At 37.6% G+C, this 17,300-nt stretch overlaps 1 protein-coding gene across 1 annotated transcript; it reads right to left on the bottom strand.

Annotated features, from left to right (window-relative positions):
* Positions 1-3,709: 3,709 nt before the first annotated feature.
* On the bottom strand, positions 3,710-17,089 carry LOC139742437 (SEC14-like protein 2). Its single transcript, XM_071652980.1, has 11 exons — positions 16,956-17,089; positions 16,195-16,264; positions 15,492-15,535; positions 14,783-14,845; positions 14,169-14,357; positions 12,114-12,270; positions 10,956-11,039; positions 8,710-8,813; positions 6,124-6,266; positions 4,811-4,974; positions 3,710-3,807 (listed from the first exon to the last, which is right to left on the bottom strand). Exons 1-11 carry the CDS (start codon positions 17,007-17,009, stop codon positions 3,710-3,712), a joined length of 1,170 nt encoding a protein of 389 aa, XP_071509081.1. The 5' UTR covers positions 17,010-17,089.
* Positions 17,090-17,300: the final 211 nt, after the last annotated feature.

Below are 17,300 nucleotides of genomic sequence, written 5' to 3'. Positions count from 1 at the left end.
ATGTTCTATGTCAAGGGGCCCACTTTAAATTGATGAAGGTGATTATAATGTATTCTATTTTCAATCATTCCAGTAGACCAATACTTGATACACAATTTAAATTACAATTCCTAGTAAATATCACCAATAATACAACACACTTTCAAATAAAATGTACTTTCCACATGATGTATACTCTTCATATGAAGTGTTTATATTCAGCATTCTTTACATTTACTCTTTATATTAAGATAGAAATTCACAACTTTAACAATTTGATTGCACAGGGAATACAAAATAGGTCTCTAATGTTCACTGAGTAGGTGTATCTTGTCTTGGTCTCTAAAACACACAACCATACAAAACAGAAAATACAGGATTGATTAAAATTTTCATTCCAATCCAAAGACAAAGATCTTTCACATGAAAACATTCAGTACACTTGTTTTTGCAATAAAATATCTGAGAACCTTGAACCAAGAACATCACACACACACAGATACACACAATGAGGAAATACATAAAGATTGATCTGGCCAACATAGTACCATAGAACTTAACAGATCTAAGCATGACATATCAACATCTACATAGTGTAAATAACACAAATATGATTATATCAAAGTAAAATTCCTGCATTTAGTTTTGAACTAGTCAGTCTATAAACTCTGGTCCAGCTGCTTGATGTGTAGATCACCTTTTGCTTTGCCAAGTTCCTCTTTTATCTCTACATCTCAAATGACATATGGCTCAAGAAGAATAAGTAACATGAGAACTATGGTCTAAAAACCAAGTCCAGGGCACTGTTTCATGAAAGTTGTCAGCCCTGACATGTTGTCAGTCTCTGACAATTTAAGTAAAAACCCTTGGTTTTGATTGGCTGAGAAGCTCTGGTCACTGACTGTTACTATGGTGATTGCAAGAGCTGATGACAACTTCTCAGGGCTGACAACTTTCATGGAACGGTGCCCTGAAGCACCAAGTTCAACCATTGTAACACAACAGAATCAAAGTCCAGGAAGACATATGACTCTCTACCTTTGGGCGGTCTCCCTTGGATGGAGAGATGAATGCTAAGTTATTGCTACTGGTCCTTAACCCATTGAAGACTAGTACTGAGTATATTCAGGCAGATGTCTATGGGAAATGCATGTTTAAGGTAAATCAGCTGGTCCTTAACCCATTGAGGACGAGCTGATTTTGCTATAACATGCAATACCCATGGACACCTGCCCGAGTATACTCAGTACTAGTCTTCAACAGGTTAATGGGTTAATACAGACGTGACACTTATAGTTCAAAGGTTTCCGGAGCTTGGCAACCTTGAGAGGTCACACAAATACACAGCTCTGTCGCTGCACAGCAAGGTGTGCTGTGCAAGGCAAAACGTCATGCAAAGCACAGTGTCTGGTCAGGCTAACACCTGTCCAGAGCAATTATGTCTATGGAAGACTAATGTTGAGGCATGGTCATACTGCTTAAAGGCGAACAAGAGCTCCAAGAAGGTTCATGCTTTAAATACTGAGATTTATTTTAGACAACGCTGCACAATGGCGCTGGTCTGACGGTCCCTGACCAGTAAAAATCACTGTCGGACCAGTAACTTTTTTCAGGAATGGACCAGAAAAAATTGAAAAACTGGGTACCTACTGGTCTGACAGAAAGGTTGGACCGGTAGAAAAAAACAGGTTAGGGTGCAGCCCTGTTTTAGAAAATGACAATCAAGTCTTATTTTTTATACGCATATGACAAAGCTTAATTTTAAGTGGGGAAAAAATATGCCTTTTAAAAAGCAGGAGACCCAACTAGAGCAGGAGAAATTCAAACTCAAGCAGGGGACCAGATTTTGAGAAAATGGCCTGTACAGTGGAAACTCGATATAACGAGATGGTCGGGACCGAGTCGTTTTCCTCGTTATAGCCGATATCTCGTTATATCAGTAGGCATAAAAGAAAGCATAAAGACATTAATTTGCACATGTGGGACTACCCATCATCTTTCAATCAATACTGATAACTTGGTAATGTGTGTGAGGTAATTACTCACCTTTATGGGTAAGAAGATGTTTTTTCGTCAATGAAATCCGATATCAAGAATGTTTTTCTTATTAATTGTAGATGTTTGAATTCGTAAATCTAGATAGCTTGCGATTGTGTGAAGATCGTCTGTGGATTGGTATGTGGTTATGGTATGGGTGTGTGTTGTGTGTGGAAAGCTTGAATTGGGGAATGGTCTGCACAATGCTGTGTGTGACACATTCTGTATGTACATTATGACTGCGCGCGTGTGTGAAGATGGGGAATTCCCTACGTAGAAAGCCAATCACAGCATCAGATTGCCTCACACTTGCTAAACGTCATGATGATGTCATGTATACGGCCGTCCCACCACATTTTCTGCATGTATCAGTGTGCGCACACACACACATGTATACAAGTACAACATGCGGTGCTAGCTGTAGAGTGAACTGAAGAAAATATGTGTGTACAAGACAGTTTTTGGCTCATCGAGCTTTACAATCTCGGAACATGTGATAGCACAGGCGAAGTAAAGCTTTACCCGAAGACATTTTGCTTTACCTCGCTATAACAGGTTTATTTGGCTATGTTTTTCTTTGTTTGGAAATCACAAAATTTATCTCGTTATAGCAGTTATTTCGTTATAGCCGATCTCGCTATAAGAGTAGCATTTTACATAGACTTGTGTGGAAGCAAATTTGGGACCGGGAAAATTTCCTCGTAATAACCGATATCTCGTTATAGCGGTGTTCGTTATACCGAGAATGGCCTGTACTAAAGCAGAAGAGGTGGAGTCTCTGGAAATGTCTGCTGGAGACAGGGTACTAGGTCACAGCAAGAGAAAACATACTGGAATGTACCTCGGCATATACCATGGTAGCTCAGGGAGAGATTTTATGTCATTTCGTAGAGGAAATAAACAAAGCAGAGCATCTCATAAATCTTCTCACAGTTTTTTTTTTCTGCACATCAGAAAAATAATGCAGACATCTATAAAACTTGTTAACACAAATGGAAAGAAAAAGCAAAGGATCCCCTCTATCCTTCAAGCAATAGGCGAAATGAATGTAATATGTTAAGAGGAAGCAAATGTCACGTTATCTGGCTCTAAAATTCTCCCTAAACATTTGTTTAGACATTTTGCATTCATACTGAAGCTGAGAAAGTGTTAAGTGTTTTGTTAAAGACTTTTTTGGAACGAATGGCTCCTTAAATGGCGAGTCTATAATATGACCATGCAACAATTTTTCAATATATTTTGTATTTGTATTGGACAGTCAAGGCAGATACAAATACAAATTCATGCAATTATCATCAACTGTAGGAGGAATAGACTTTTCTTGGTTTTTTTGTTTGTTTTGTCTGTATTACGCCATGGAACAAGTACTAGACTTTTTCTGGAGCCCTTGGTAGCTTGATATTGCTTTGGTCCTGCACAATCTGTCAATACTGTCACATACTTCTACATTGTAGCTCCACAAGGTGCTAGTCTCTGGCCAGGGTTTTTGTGCGTTATATATAAAACTTGAGACACTACAGCAGGAACTGGAACAATAATGGCACGTCGAGTGGAGTTGGCATCACACAGTCGCTTCATGAGGAAGCTAAAACAAAATACTGACGTGTTTGAAAGTACTCATTGCTTCCTCTCCTGTCGCAGTTCTTCTGAGATGTCCAATTAAACCTGTCCAGCAGATTAGTAGTGATTGGTGTCAGTGTTCCTCCTCCTCTGCCTCCTTCACCAACTCGATGTGATGGAGGACCTTCTTGGAGCGAACCCAGCTGAAGGAGTTGTCAAACAGGATGACATCTACAGACAAACAGACAGACAGACAGACACATGAAAAAAATTCAGGGATATTCACAAGCTAGACCAACTTGCTTCAGCAGCAAAGGAAGGGAGAGGATGCAATCTCCACAAGGAAATCATCCATAAAATGTTATCTGGCACAAAGATGCGCTATATATCAATCTGGAAATCATTTACTATAAAATTTTGTGTGCTTATTTTGACGGATTTCTGAAACAGTACACCAGAGGTAACTATTCTTCAGGAACAAACTTTTTTGTTGACATCAATGTCTGATAAGTTTCTTTTCTTGTACATATATATCAAAATCAGATAATCAAGTTTTATACTGATCTACTACTATCTAGTATGTATTGCATTTGTATACATTGATATGTTTTGTACTTCACATTTGTTGGTTGGGTTTCATTTCATTTTAGCCACATGTCTGTACTCCAGGTTTACAGCTTGCTGCTTGTTCCCCCCTCCCCCAACTCTTGCTGTTACCATCTAACTCTTTTCCTATTCTTTACCCATGTGTTCTTCCTTATCTTGTTCCATGCTGCCTCCCTATTCATCTTTATCCTTCAAAGGCTGCCCCCTATGATCCTTATGGAATCATCACTGTCCCACCTCTGCCATTTGTCTGGTCACCTCCTTGCTTTAATCCCCCTTCCTTTTATACCTGTCTGGTTGCCTGCCTTTGACCTCTAACCCACCCCTTTTGTTTTCTTTGTTTTGTGTCCCTAGCCCTTCTCTGACTGCTCGTTGTGTGTAGTCTCCATGTGTGTTTGCTTTATTAATACCCTATCGTACATGTTTGTCATTTTGCCTCTGACAAAGATTCTGCTAGGATTGAAAGCTAGTTCCTTTTGTCTCCATTTTACTATCACTTGCGCGCCACTATTATTGATAAGCAGTTTTCAGCAGATTTCCCATAGACACCTATTCCAGTATACTCAGGACTAGACCTAGTCTTCAACGGGTTAATGAAAGACCATTAAGTAAAATTGGCCATGCTTACATGTGCCTGGCTTGGTGCAGGAGTATCCTCCAATCTCCGGGACGATGTGACAGTGGCACCGTGTCTTCTCTACCACCACTTCCCACTGGTCCTTGGAGGCTCCTGGCTCCGAGTGGTAGAACACCCCAAAGCCTATGTTGGCGTGTCTGGTCATGAACTCCCATCTACAGACAATGATACAAACAGTTAACAAGCATTCACTACTTTGAATGAATACAAAATGTATGCAGTACCCACTGTATATTGTAAGGATTAAAACCAGCCCTGGTTATCAGGCAGAAGCTTGTTAATAGTCTAGTGGATACAATGCCTGTCCAGTATAATCAGGAAGTGGTAAGCTCCAATCCAACCAGAGTACGTATGCCCATGCCCATAGCTACACAATAATTCTGAATCACTGAATAATCAGTGCTTATTTACATCCATGAAGGGAAATTTGTCAATCAGCTGCAGTAACAAGAACTTCACATTCCTGGACACGAGAATTTTGAAAAGAAATAAAGAGTCACTATGATGAAACCTGTCTGCTGGAAAGTCAGAATAAAAGGCAGAGAGAAAAAGACCCTGAACATGGACAATCTCAAGGGTATAATAACAAAGCAGTTTGTTCAAAAGATTCAGATGCATTCAAAATGCATGTATGAAACTACAGTCCTTGTAAGGACATAAGGTGAGCCTTACTTCAAAACTTCTTAAAGGACAAGTTCACCTTCATATACATAAGGATTTAGAAAATGCAACAATATTAGTAGAACACATCAGTGAAAGTTTGAGGAAAATTGGACAATCGATGCAGAAGTTATGAATTTTTTAAATTTTTGTGTTGGAACCGCTGGATGAGGAGACTACTACAGCTTGTGAGTCATATGCGTACAACAGTATAAAGAAAATGTAAAAGAAAATTCAACATATTTTCACTTTTTTCTCATAATAAAAGAGCACTTGACTTGCCTCTTTCTAAAGGCAGGGGGAATAATATTACCCATAACATTTGTCGGTAACAAGTCAGGGGAATGTGTACTTTTTTCAAAAGATGGAATTTTGTGAAATTCTCTTTATATTTTCCTTATATTGTTGTACGCATGTGACATCTAAGTTATTCATACACTGCAGTAGTCTTCTCATCCAGTGGGTACTGCACAAAAACTTCAAAAATTCATAACTTTTGAACGGATTGTCTGATTTTCCTCAAACTTTCAATGATGTGTTCTACTAATATTGCTACATTCTCTCAATCCTTATGTTTATGAAGGTGAACTTGTCCTTTAAAGAAAACAACAATGCAAAATCAAGAGAACTTTAAGAGTGCTCACTTGAGGACATAGCCTGACCCACTGACTTCAAACGGCAGTTCAACCTTTGACCCTGGATGGACATGAATTTCTGTGAATCTGCTGTCCTGCATGAATTCATGTTTGAGGTAGTATGACTCCGGAACCTTCCCACCGAACCTGATCTGTAACATGATCAGAGAAACAAACGCGCTCATAAAAACTGCAAACATCATTCTGACATGCATTTACTCATGACACTGATCCTGATGACGTAATTTATAAGACATATTTTTGTGGCTTGTCAGCAACCCCTGAAAAAAGCTAATGGATATTGATTTTCTGATTTTGGCAGCTTTCAATTCTACAGACCCAACAAGCTTTCCAAAGAAGTGTCAATTGTCCCACTTTATTTCAAAACCTACATGTACTACAAAGCTTGAAACAAATCCAGCCACCAACTAAAAATGAAATGGAGAAAGTGTTGCAGTTGACATACACTCACGCATGAAGAAGACTGCAGAAAACACAAAAAAAGCAACAAAAGTGTATTTCATTAAAAAACAAAATTCAAATCCTAAGGCATTCATGGGCTTTGAAAACTGGACAGGAGGCATTAGTGACATTAAACCTTTTATTTTGTAGCTTACATTATTTAGCATATGTGACCCTGCACCTCAAAACAAACAAAAAGTTGCCAGACATGAATTTTTAGTTAAGACCATATTCTGAAAGAGCAGACTTTAAGCTTTAAAATGATGTATAACTCAAATCAAATGGACTCTCCTAACCTATCTAAATATTGGAAAGGAAGCACAAACTTGGGAAAAGTGGGAACTGAGAAAAGAGGCTCTGAAGTACAGTGTCTATTCAAGCGCTTAATCTTTACCAAACCGTGCTGGCTGTGCAATGAATGGGACAAAAAACAGGAAGTAAACCACTAGAGTAACAACAATGAAGGGATTATCGGATTAAACTGAAATTAAGCATGCCTCATTAACACATTCTGTCCATAATTAATGCCAACTTTCAAGCAGTAGCACTATCCCTTCAAAAGTTATTATAGAGTTGAAAGTGAAGAGTGTGGACAAGGTTTTTCAGAAATGAACTAGAAATGTCGCTATGGCGACTGGTGTATGCCTCCGCCATAATGCATGATTCTCCTAATAGGTCTATAGTACAATGTCTTGACAATGTGTGATGACAGTTTTACACAATTGGCAAAATATTAAAATGACAGGTTTGCCACAAATGTGCTGAATGTTCACTTTCCTAGAACTAGGTTCAATTGGATGAATGATTAAAACGTCAGAGTGCAGGTATTTGGGGGAACTGATGATTTTCACTTGACTTTTGACCCTTGTATAAGTTTATGCATTGAGTAATTTTCAAGGTATTGAGAAAAAGTATAATTTTAGTATCAAATGGTAAAATAGTATTATCTAAACCTGGCCTTTGACCTTTGACCCCACAGTTCCAAAAAGAATCACTGTTAGGTAGAACATGCATAAATATGTTTCATGATAATACCTTGAGTTACTTTCGAGATATGGAGGAAGAAGTGCAATTTAGCACTTTCACTTGACCTTTGACCTTTTGACCTTTGACCTTTTGGCAAGAAACTTCCCACAGAATATATATCGGGTTATACATGCATACATCAAGTTTTAAAAAAATCCTTCAGGCATTGCATAAATATAAGGAAAGTAGTGATATTTTGAGGAGTTGACCTTGACCTTTGACCCATGACCCCCAACTTCCCTAGATAATCACTGCCCATCGGTACATGCATATATACTAAGTTCCATGAAGATACCTTGAACCATTTGCGAGATATGGAGAAAAACATGAAATTTCAACCTTTTTTTCACAAAATAACCTGTGACCTTTGACCCCGTGACCCTAAAATCGAAACAAAGTATTATCCCCCCAGGATATACCCTCATATGAAGTTTGATGCAAAACCACCTCACGGTTCTTGAGATATCGACAAAAACAAAACGGGACGGACGGACGGACGGACGACCCGAAAACATAATGCCTCCGGCCACTTCGTTGGCGGAGGCATAAAAAGGGATTCTAAAGACACACTATTCTACCAAAAATGTTCGAGATAAACTGCTAAAAAAACACACTTTCCTGCCCGTTTTATGATACCAAATTTTAGCATAATGTAAAAGAAGACCCGCTCTTTCAGAAAATATGAAAAAGTCAAGTTCGGCTAGGTTGATCCATTTCACTTATTTTCAGTCCTCACGCAAAATCAGTGTGTGCGACTTTATGTTCGTTTTGAGGTGCACGGTCACATATGTGACTTAACATGGAAATAGCCACATACCATGAAGCTTGTTCTTGGACTAATGCCAAGCTAAGCTGGCCTAAATACGAGATCCATCAGATTCAATACTATATGAAAATTTATATATCATTTGTCATTGGTCATTTAGAAAACATCCTATACACAAATTCTTCAGAAACATTTTCAATACTGAAAAAATGGACAACCCCCCCCCCCCCCCCCCCCCCCACAAAATTACTTGCATTTTTATGTCCAAATACTCTTTGAAGCATCATGGATGCTTCAATCTTCATGTAGAAAACATGCATTCATGGCATGACTGGTTTCACCTTTGACACACAGCGAGGGTCACCATCGGGGTCACAAGCTGTGCCTCCAAAATAAGCTGGGAGGTCTTCTCCTATTGCATCCCGTAAGACAGTCTGATAGTTCCCTGATGGTGAATAAAAAATGATCAATTATGAGGCATGAGAATGTCATAAAAGTCAATATGACATGATAATGTGCATTGCGTGAATATTTAATTAGTAGAATGTGGTCAGGATAAAAGAAAGAGGGGAAGGTAGTCAAGATCTTGGCTCATATATAGGTTACAATGACAATATTACACAGATATTGCCTCTTTAGAGGTGTATAATACAACACTAGACATCCCAGTGGCAAAGTATAGTTGTACATTCTGCAGAACAATGCAGCCCAGATCCAGACAACCAAGGATTTCCATGTTTGTTTTGTTTGTACCTAGATAAATCGACAGCTGCATAGATAGATGGATAGATAAGGATATCGTATGTACGCTGTATATACCAGCTAGGCTCGACACTAACTTCTTTCCCTGGTGGCCCATGCCAGCCACTAGTATCTTTAGATTTTAAAATGTGGTGGTCTGAAAAGAAATTGTAAAGTCCAAAATAAAGGGAAACATAAAAATAGATATTGAATCCTATTTGACTGATCGGGCCATCAAACAACCTTTTTGGAAGTCTGGTGGCCCAACATCAATTTTTGGTGGCCCAGGGATACCACTAATGTCAAGCGTTGTATATACATGTATATGTACAAGTATATGGTTTGATAGACAGAAACACCTGCAAGTCATCTCATCAAACATTGGCCTTTCAACCTAATTCAATGCCCATCCCTCCCCCCCCCCCCAAAAAAAAAGAACCCTAAATGTCTCAGCACAACAGATTAATGCTGCAGTGCACCTTCCTCCTTCCATAAATTTGTAAAGCTCAACATGAACATAACATTTGACTGTTTCATTACCATTTGCCAAACAAAGTACACTGTACGTGACAATTTTTTTAGTACTTCAGCTCATATTGACTGCAATATCTTAACAGGCACAAATCACTTGACATGATAATGAAAGTATATCATGTATAATGCCTTAAGTGTGAGAATTAGTTTACAGGGTCTACATTTTATTTCTTTGTTTACACAGTAAGCCTAGGGCATACCAATGATAAACTTTTGTCTGGAAGGCATGTATTTACTCACTGTGCCCTGCTGATGCTTCATTTTATGTCATGTCTTTGCAGCACGCATGCATAGTACAATGTGATTTTGAAAATCTTTGTTACCTTCTCAGTAAATTGTTATCAGTGTACAAAGTTGAATGTACCAGTAAAACAAAAATAATCACTGCTGCACAGTTTGCCCACTCAGAGGCCATATCACCGTCATGAACCATCTCTGCTTGCTTGGCTCTGAACTGTTTTCACATTACATATTGTACAAGGTGCATTTTCTCTCAAATTAAATATCCAAGGTGAAAAGGCAAATGCACACGTTTATTAAACTGCAAACTGCACAGCAGTGCAGAAATGCCACTTTTATGCATAACACGCAAATGAAAATTTGATTATTATTCTGATCTCCTAGTCTTCAATGACAGCGACTAAAAGAGCGATAAATCTGGTGAAGGCTGGAGTCAAGTGTTGATAACTGCTCTACATGTAATCCCCTTTGACAAAACATAGTACATAAATAGGATTTTACTATATTCTCTCTCATGTCTTTGGAATATCTTTGTTTGTTTGTTTGTTTGTTTGTTTGTTTGTTTGGGGGGGGGTTTGTTTGTTTGTTTGAGGAACTGCTTTGTTATCTCAGAGCATATCCTCCAAACAGGTCCAGAGTTCATAAACCTGTATGAAGCTTACACTGAAAATGACAAATATAGACACATATTCCTTAGATTTGCTTGAATTAACAAGACGATAATAATTATGATGATAACAACAATTACAATGATAAGTGCATCATTTGAAAGTAGAGATAGCTTACAAATTTGTCAGAAGATATTTGGTTTGTGAGAACAGAGACAAAAAAAAAAAAATCAAAACAATTCACAGCTACTGCGAGCTGAGTGCTCAATGATTCACTGGTCATGATTTGAGATGACCTGTAAAGATATAGCCCACATTCAGTGTAGATATAGCCCACATTCAGTGTACAGTGAGCAATATCATAGCATGAGGGTGGCACAGAAAACATACAGTTCAGAATGGAAGTTGAGCAGCTCATCAAACATTTGAATGAGTACACCACAGGCCTACTGTAAAGCACTGACCTCCCAGGATAGTGACTTTATTTTTTGTTTCTTCACTCAGCAATGGCTTGATGAGGTTGAATCCCAGTGAAAAGAAGCCTGGAGCTGTAAAACAAAGCACAAATATCCTACTGTTACTACCTTCACATAATAACACTTTAATACTAGGGATCAAATTTTCCTTGATATTGAAGCTACAATTCACTACAGTTAACAAAGCGCAAGTATGAAATTACATGTTACGCAGAAATCATGATGAGTAAAATTTTAGGGTAATATTGTAAGGATGATAACCCCCCCCCCCCCCCCCCCCCCGAGATTTTGCATCTCAAAACATATCTGATCAATATCGTCCTTTGTATTTATGTCTGATTTATATCAATTGATTTCTCTATTGTTATTCAACACTATGCACACCACTGGCACATAATAACTAGCAAACAATCATGACTGTAACACACTACACCATCTGTCAAATGTGGTTTTCATTACAAGACACACCACACAGGGTCTTCGAAACGAAACAAAATTTCGATGTATAAAGAAAAGAAATCTTCCAGTCCCATGAACTTTGTTGTAACACGAGTCCACTAGCTTTTATATCTAAAGAGCAGAATGCATCAACTAAGTTTGAGGAAAATCGGACAATTGGTTGAAAAATTGCAGTTATCACTGGATGAGAAGACTGCTACAGTTTGTGATGCCATGTATGTACGATTATGTAAAGAAATCATAAAGAGAATTCCATAAAATTTCATTTCTTATGAAAAGTGCAAATTCTCTCACAGTTATTAAGTATGTTAGGAGTAATATTATTCCTCCTTTCTGAAAAGGGAAGTCAAGTGCTCTTTCATTATGCTAGAAAAGTGAAAATATGTTGCATTTTCTTCGTATTATTTTTTATCATTGCCCATACATGACGTCACAAAGCCTTCAAGTTTTTTCATAAAGTCTTCAAGTTTTTTCATCCAGTCATGACCACACTAAAACTTTACAAACTGATATCATTTGTAAGGTAGTATTGTTTGATTTTTCTCAAACTTTGCTGATGTGTTCTACCAATATTACTGCACTTCCTCAATTCATATTATATATTTGTGGGGTTCATTCTGCTATAATATCAATGGCCAGCAGTACTGCTACTTTATTTCTGTTTTTTCCATAGTCTGTATACATTACCATTGATCACAAAGCACTTTTTCAGCATCTCTGGGTAGTGGGCTTCAAATATTGCAAGAATCAAATTGTATCTGTCGATGAAGGGCTTCCATATATGAGAGAGACCAACTTTCTGTAAGTCAAAGACAATCACCATGCGGTCCACACGCTTCTGCAGCTGTTGTACAAATACACAAATGTATGCACACGGATGAGATTATTGCTAGGGTATTCAGTGTTTGTGGGTTAATAATCCATCAAAAATGCTTATCAACTAGTAATAAAGTAGTGGCACTATGTAAAATAATCCTTTGAAAGATGCACATTCATATGAGGTGGAATTTACTTCTTCAACTTTTTTTTTCCAGAAAAAAAGGCAAATACAACCTTTAAATAGTCAAAATGAGGATGGCAACTTAATAATACTCTGTTTTAACCACATCTTTCTTTTTTTTTAATACAAGAGCAAAATAAAGTGATAATGGGAAAAATGCCCTCAGTAACACTGGCATAGAAGGTACTAACTCATAGCCCAATGAAGACTAGTCCAAAGTATACTTGGGCAGATGTCTATGGGAAATGAGTGTTATAGCAAAATCAGTTTGATCTCAGTGGATTAAATACATTGAATTTCAAAGACAAATAAAGTTAAAAAGGGCTCCTTCCCCCAATGACAAACATTCAGTGCAATCAGATCAGAGGATATTTATCATATCACACTGAGTCTTGCAATTATTACAACAACAAAAAAAAAAAATCACTTGCTGACACACAAGACGAAGCATGATTAATGACGACCTTGCACAACACTGCTATGTTGCCTTCACACTCTATGACTACAGACGCTTAATTATCATCACAGGCACAGTGCCCTGGGTGCAGATTTCATGCATAAACTTACATAATCCTAAAGGTTGAATCCACAATGTTAGATGCACCAGAGTTAAAAACAGCACATCTTTGTACATTACATTATTGTTGATGTCCACTTTTTGTACTTGCACAGTCAAATGTCCAACCCCCCCCCCCCCAAAAAAAAAAGAAAAAAAAGAAAAGCAAAGCAAAAAAAAAAAAAAAAAAAACAGAACAGCATTTACATTAGAGAGCCTACCCTAGGCAATGAAGACTACATGTGACCTGCCATGACTTGAATGATCAATTAAGTCACAAAACATTAATTTCCTGGTGTGGCATTTTAAAATTACTACAAATTATTGGAATAAATGTTCAAACAGGACAACATATTATGATGCATCACCACGAAAGCCATATAATGTCAGGGGATTTTTTTTTTCTTTTTGGTGGGATATGAATTTTCCAGATGCTACACTTTAACCTGTTGAGGACAAGTCCCGAGTATACTTGGGCAAGGGTCTATAGGAAATGTGTTTTGTAGCAAAATCAGTCTGTCCTCGATGGGTCAAAACTGACATAATTAACCTACTTTATTGCTAGGAAAATATCTTTTTAAAAGGGATCAGAAGTTAGAAAATTGTAAAGGTTACATTGCCAAAGTCAGCTCTATGTGCATTTTCGTTCTTTTTATGACCTCCAACTCTATGCGGGCAATGTGATGATGCACTACATGTACAGGAATCACGATTTGTTCTATTTCATCAAAAAAGTTGTTGCAAAACAGTTTGACAGCCAGCCACTGGATAAACAAAAGTTTTGAGAAAAATGGGCTTGGAGGTGATGAGGTATTGAAATTCAACATTTCTATACATTTTGTTTGGTTTTAAAAGCTGCATTTTTATCAAGGTAACTGGACTGATGAATTACATGATTTATTGCTATCATCATCATGATGCACTGCAACTTGTCAATGACATAACAACTGAACATGCTACAAAATGTATGTCTGTGAATGTTCTCAGTCATCCAGGTAAGTAGATCATGAAGAATATCAGTAAATCTAGTCTACTGGATTTACTTACAACTAATTGCTGCTTCCAAATATCAGCTGGCTTGACGAAGCATCCCAAAGAGAACATGAAACGTCATTACTCCAAAACACAAGACCAGCTGACTTGATTTACTGATATACTTCGTAATTGGACCTGTCGTTTTCCTCACCTTTTCTGTTTGTGATCTGAGGTGGCTGAGAATATCTTCACAGATGACAATCTTCATCTTCTTCAAATCTCTAGGCGTACTGGAGAGGACGATGCCTTTCGGATCAAAGTGACCAAAAGGTTCGTACCACACCGGTGACCCTTCCTTGTCATAGCCACACAAACCCCCTACCATGTACTTGTCCAGGACCTACAGAAAAACATTAATGCAAAAATGAAAGGATGAAAACATAATATATATAAAATGGCTTTTCACATTACTAGAGTTATGAAAACATGCTGGGTAGATAATTCCCAGGTTACAGAGCTACTGCTCATTTTTTTCTTTTCCCAGTGAAAATACACAATGCTTGTCTAATCATACTCTACCATAACAAACTTCATAAAAGGTGCTTCACTTAAAAGTTACAGAATTCTCTCAGAGGCAAAAGATATGACCAAAGTTTTTCCACATGATACGATCATACATTCTTCTGATATACTGTGATATACATTAAACTGCTGTCAGTAATGTAAGTTAGAGATGAAAGAAGTATTTTGGCTTACAGTTCAAGTCTTACAATGGCAATGAGTTACAGTTACTGATTATGACATCTATGATAAAGTATAACTTACCTCAGGAGGTTGCCAGTTGTCAACTAGTGATTGTACATTCCACTCTTCCCTGAATGATATATGCTGGAGAAATAAAAAAAGCAACTCTTATTCAGACAGGAAGGAGAAGAAAAAAGATGTGTCTTACACACAATGCAATTGACTTTTCACTTTCCGGCTATAAAGAGGAGCAATTTTGTCTGAAAAAACAAACATAAATAAACCCACCCAAATCTGCCTGACATTATTCATTTCCACAATTTTAAAGGTAGAGGGGTATTGTTGCTTACATATTTACACTGCATCATTCATACAGCTATGATTATGTACACCATACCTCAAGGTTCAGTTGATCTGTCTCTACTCCACAAGACTGGTGTGGAATTTTCAGTGGTTTTCCCCCCTTCACTCTAACAATTACTGAAAAAAAAAAGTCCCCTCACTGATGAAGTCTGATGACTGCGACATAATCACAAATGAGCTATTTGTATTTCAAGTGCATAAAGTTGATACTGGATGATCTTGTTGGACATAATGGCAGAAACGAAAACAGACTCCATGAAACTGCAAATGGACAATAAATCACATAACACTGTATGGCAACTTCAGTACATTTTGTCACTATATGTTACTCAGGTGTGTTCTTAACCAGCAGCCCCAAAGTGGGCTGCATGAAAGTGGACTTCATAATCAAAGTTAACTGCTCTCTATGACAACAAGAATAACTCACATCTCTGAGCATCTTCTCTGCTTTGTCGACATTGAATCCTCTCGCTGTAAAATCATACAAGAAATGAAATAGTCTTTGTTACAAAAGTCAAGTACAAGTACCCATGAAAATACACCAACCAGAATTCATCATTCTACAGCATGATTGGTACCAGTATATCATGATCACAAGTTTTCACAAGCTAAAAGTACTGCATTTGCACTATGAAATGTCAATGCTATGCTGGTGAGAAGTGTGATAAACAAGAATCAATGATGGTTATTTAGAAGAAAAAAAGCAAAAACAAAAAGTTTAGTTTGATGGCTGAGATTCTTGGAATTTACTTTTCTAGATACACAGAGTTTCTATTTGCTTGAAACACAAACAATTTTATGGGAATTGTAGTTCTCAATACGACAACAGTCTGTTTTACTGTTCACTTCACACTTGATCTGGTAAATCAGGCATGTGTCTAGATCTATATGTGATCCAGGAGAGAAAGGTATTTTACATTACAGTATATCTAAGATCCATTTTTAGAGGGGTTTAAAAAGATATACCGGTAAGTGAAAGTTCGAGCAAAAAAGCAAACAAAAACAAAAACAAAAACAAAAACACACTTCATGGCACAAAGTCAAAAGGTGACATAATATAGGTCTACACGATCTAGTTGGCAATGTGTTGATGTCATCACTTTTTTTTTTTTTCAAAAATGAGAACATACCCCGTAGCCATTTCAGGAGATAGTCATCACCAGACTCTGGAAGGGAGATGCCATCTATTCTGGATTTTAGCTGGATGGAATCAATAGAAATCCAAAACACAGTACAGAGCAAATCAAATTAGACCAAAACTCTTGATTTAGACAGTGTTGTTGAACCTAGACATTGATTAGGATGACCATAAAAGTAAACGAGAGGATGGGAGTTCTTCAATTAGAACTCTAAATTTACTTCTCTAACGTTATTAGTACATTTTTTGTAGGTTCTACCTAGTAGCTTCTGAAATAGAATCTAAAACTAAAATTTACTGTACATATACTAACGTTAGACTAGCTGTTCAGTTAATCAGAGTCATACACAATTGTAAAATTAACTATACACAGCCCTGTCGCTGTATACAAGGGTTGGGCTAAATAATAGTGAATACAGGCGTATACAGCTGCTGATACAGATTTGATGTATGATGAATGAAACTATCGAAAGCTTGCAAATTGGGTAAAAAAACAAACAAACAAAAAAACTCCCTCCGTCAGTGCCATCGGGTTCTACTATTACTAGCTACAAGGAAACCATCTATCGGTATCAAGATGTGATGCTGATCAAACTGAGACACCCTAGGATTTGCTAAAACGTAAAAGGAACCGAACCTACCCTAGTCGGCAGAGAAGGTAAAAAATCAACACGTCATTACACATACACAGATATGCATTAATGGGACTACAGATTGATACTACGTCGTCTGTTGCCTTGCCCTGAACTTTACCTCAGATAACGCTTTCGATTGAGAACTGCTCAAATCTCCAACGAATCCACTCATCCTGGAGAGGTTACTTCCGGCGCTGTATAGTCGACAGGTAGGTATTCATCAAACAATTGTTTCTGTCGTTTTAGAGCCAGCGTACATCATACTCTAGACACCATCAACATGACCAATGGTTTCTTTTTGACAATAATGATCACCCCATCTCTCTGACCTCTGCTCATTGACCCATATCCGCACTACATCCATGCGGGCAGCTAGCTGGTCATTCGTTCGTGAGTGGTGTGCTCATGCCTCACATTCATCCATGACGTAAGAGAAAAATGTTCCACCTATCCAACACTTAAC

This window comes from Diadema antillarum, unplaced genomic scaffold, assembly GCF_040938485.1.
Source record: "Diadema antillarum isolate AM-2024a unplaced genomic scaffold, OU_Dant_1.0 scf00000032, whole genome shotgun sequence".
Lineage (NCBI taxonomy): Eukaryota > Metazoa > Echinodermata > Echinoidea > Diadematoida > Diadematidae > Diadema > Diadema antillarum.
This window is presented reverse-complemented; position numbering and strand designations above follow the sequence as displayed.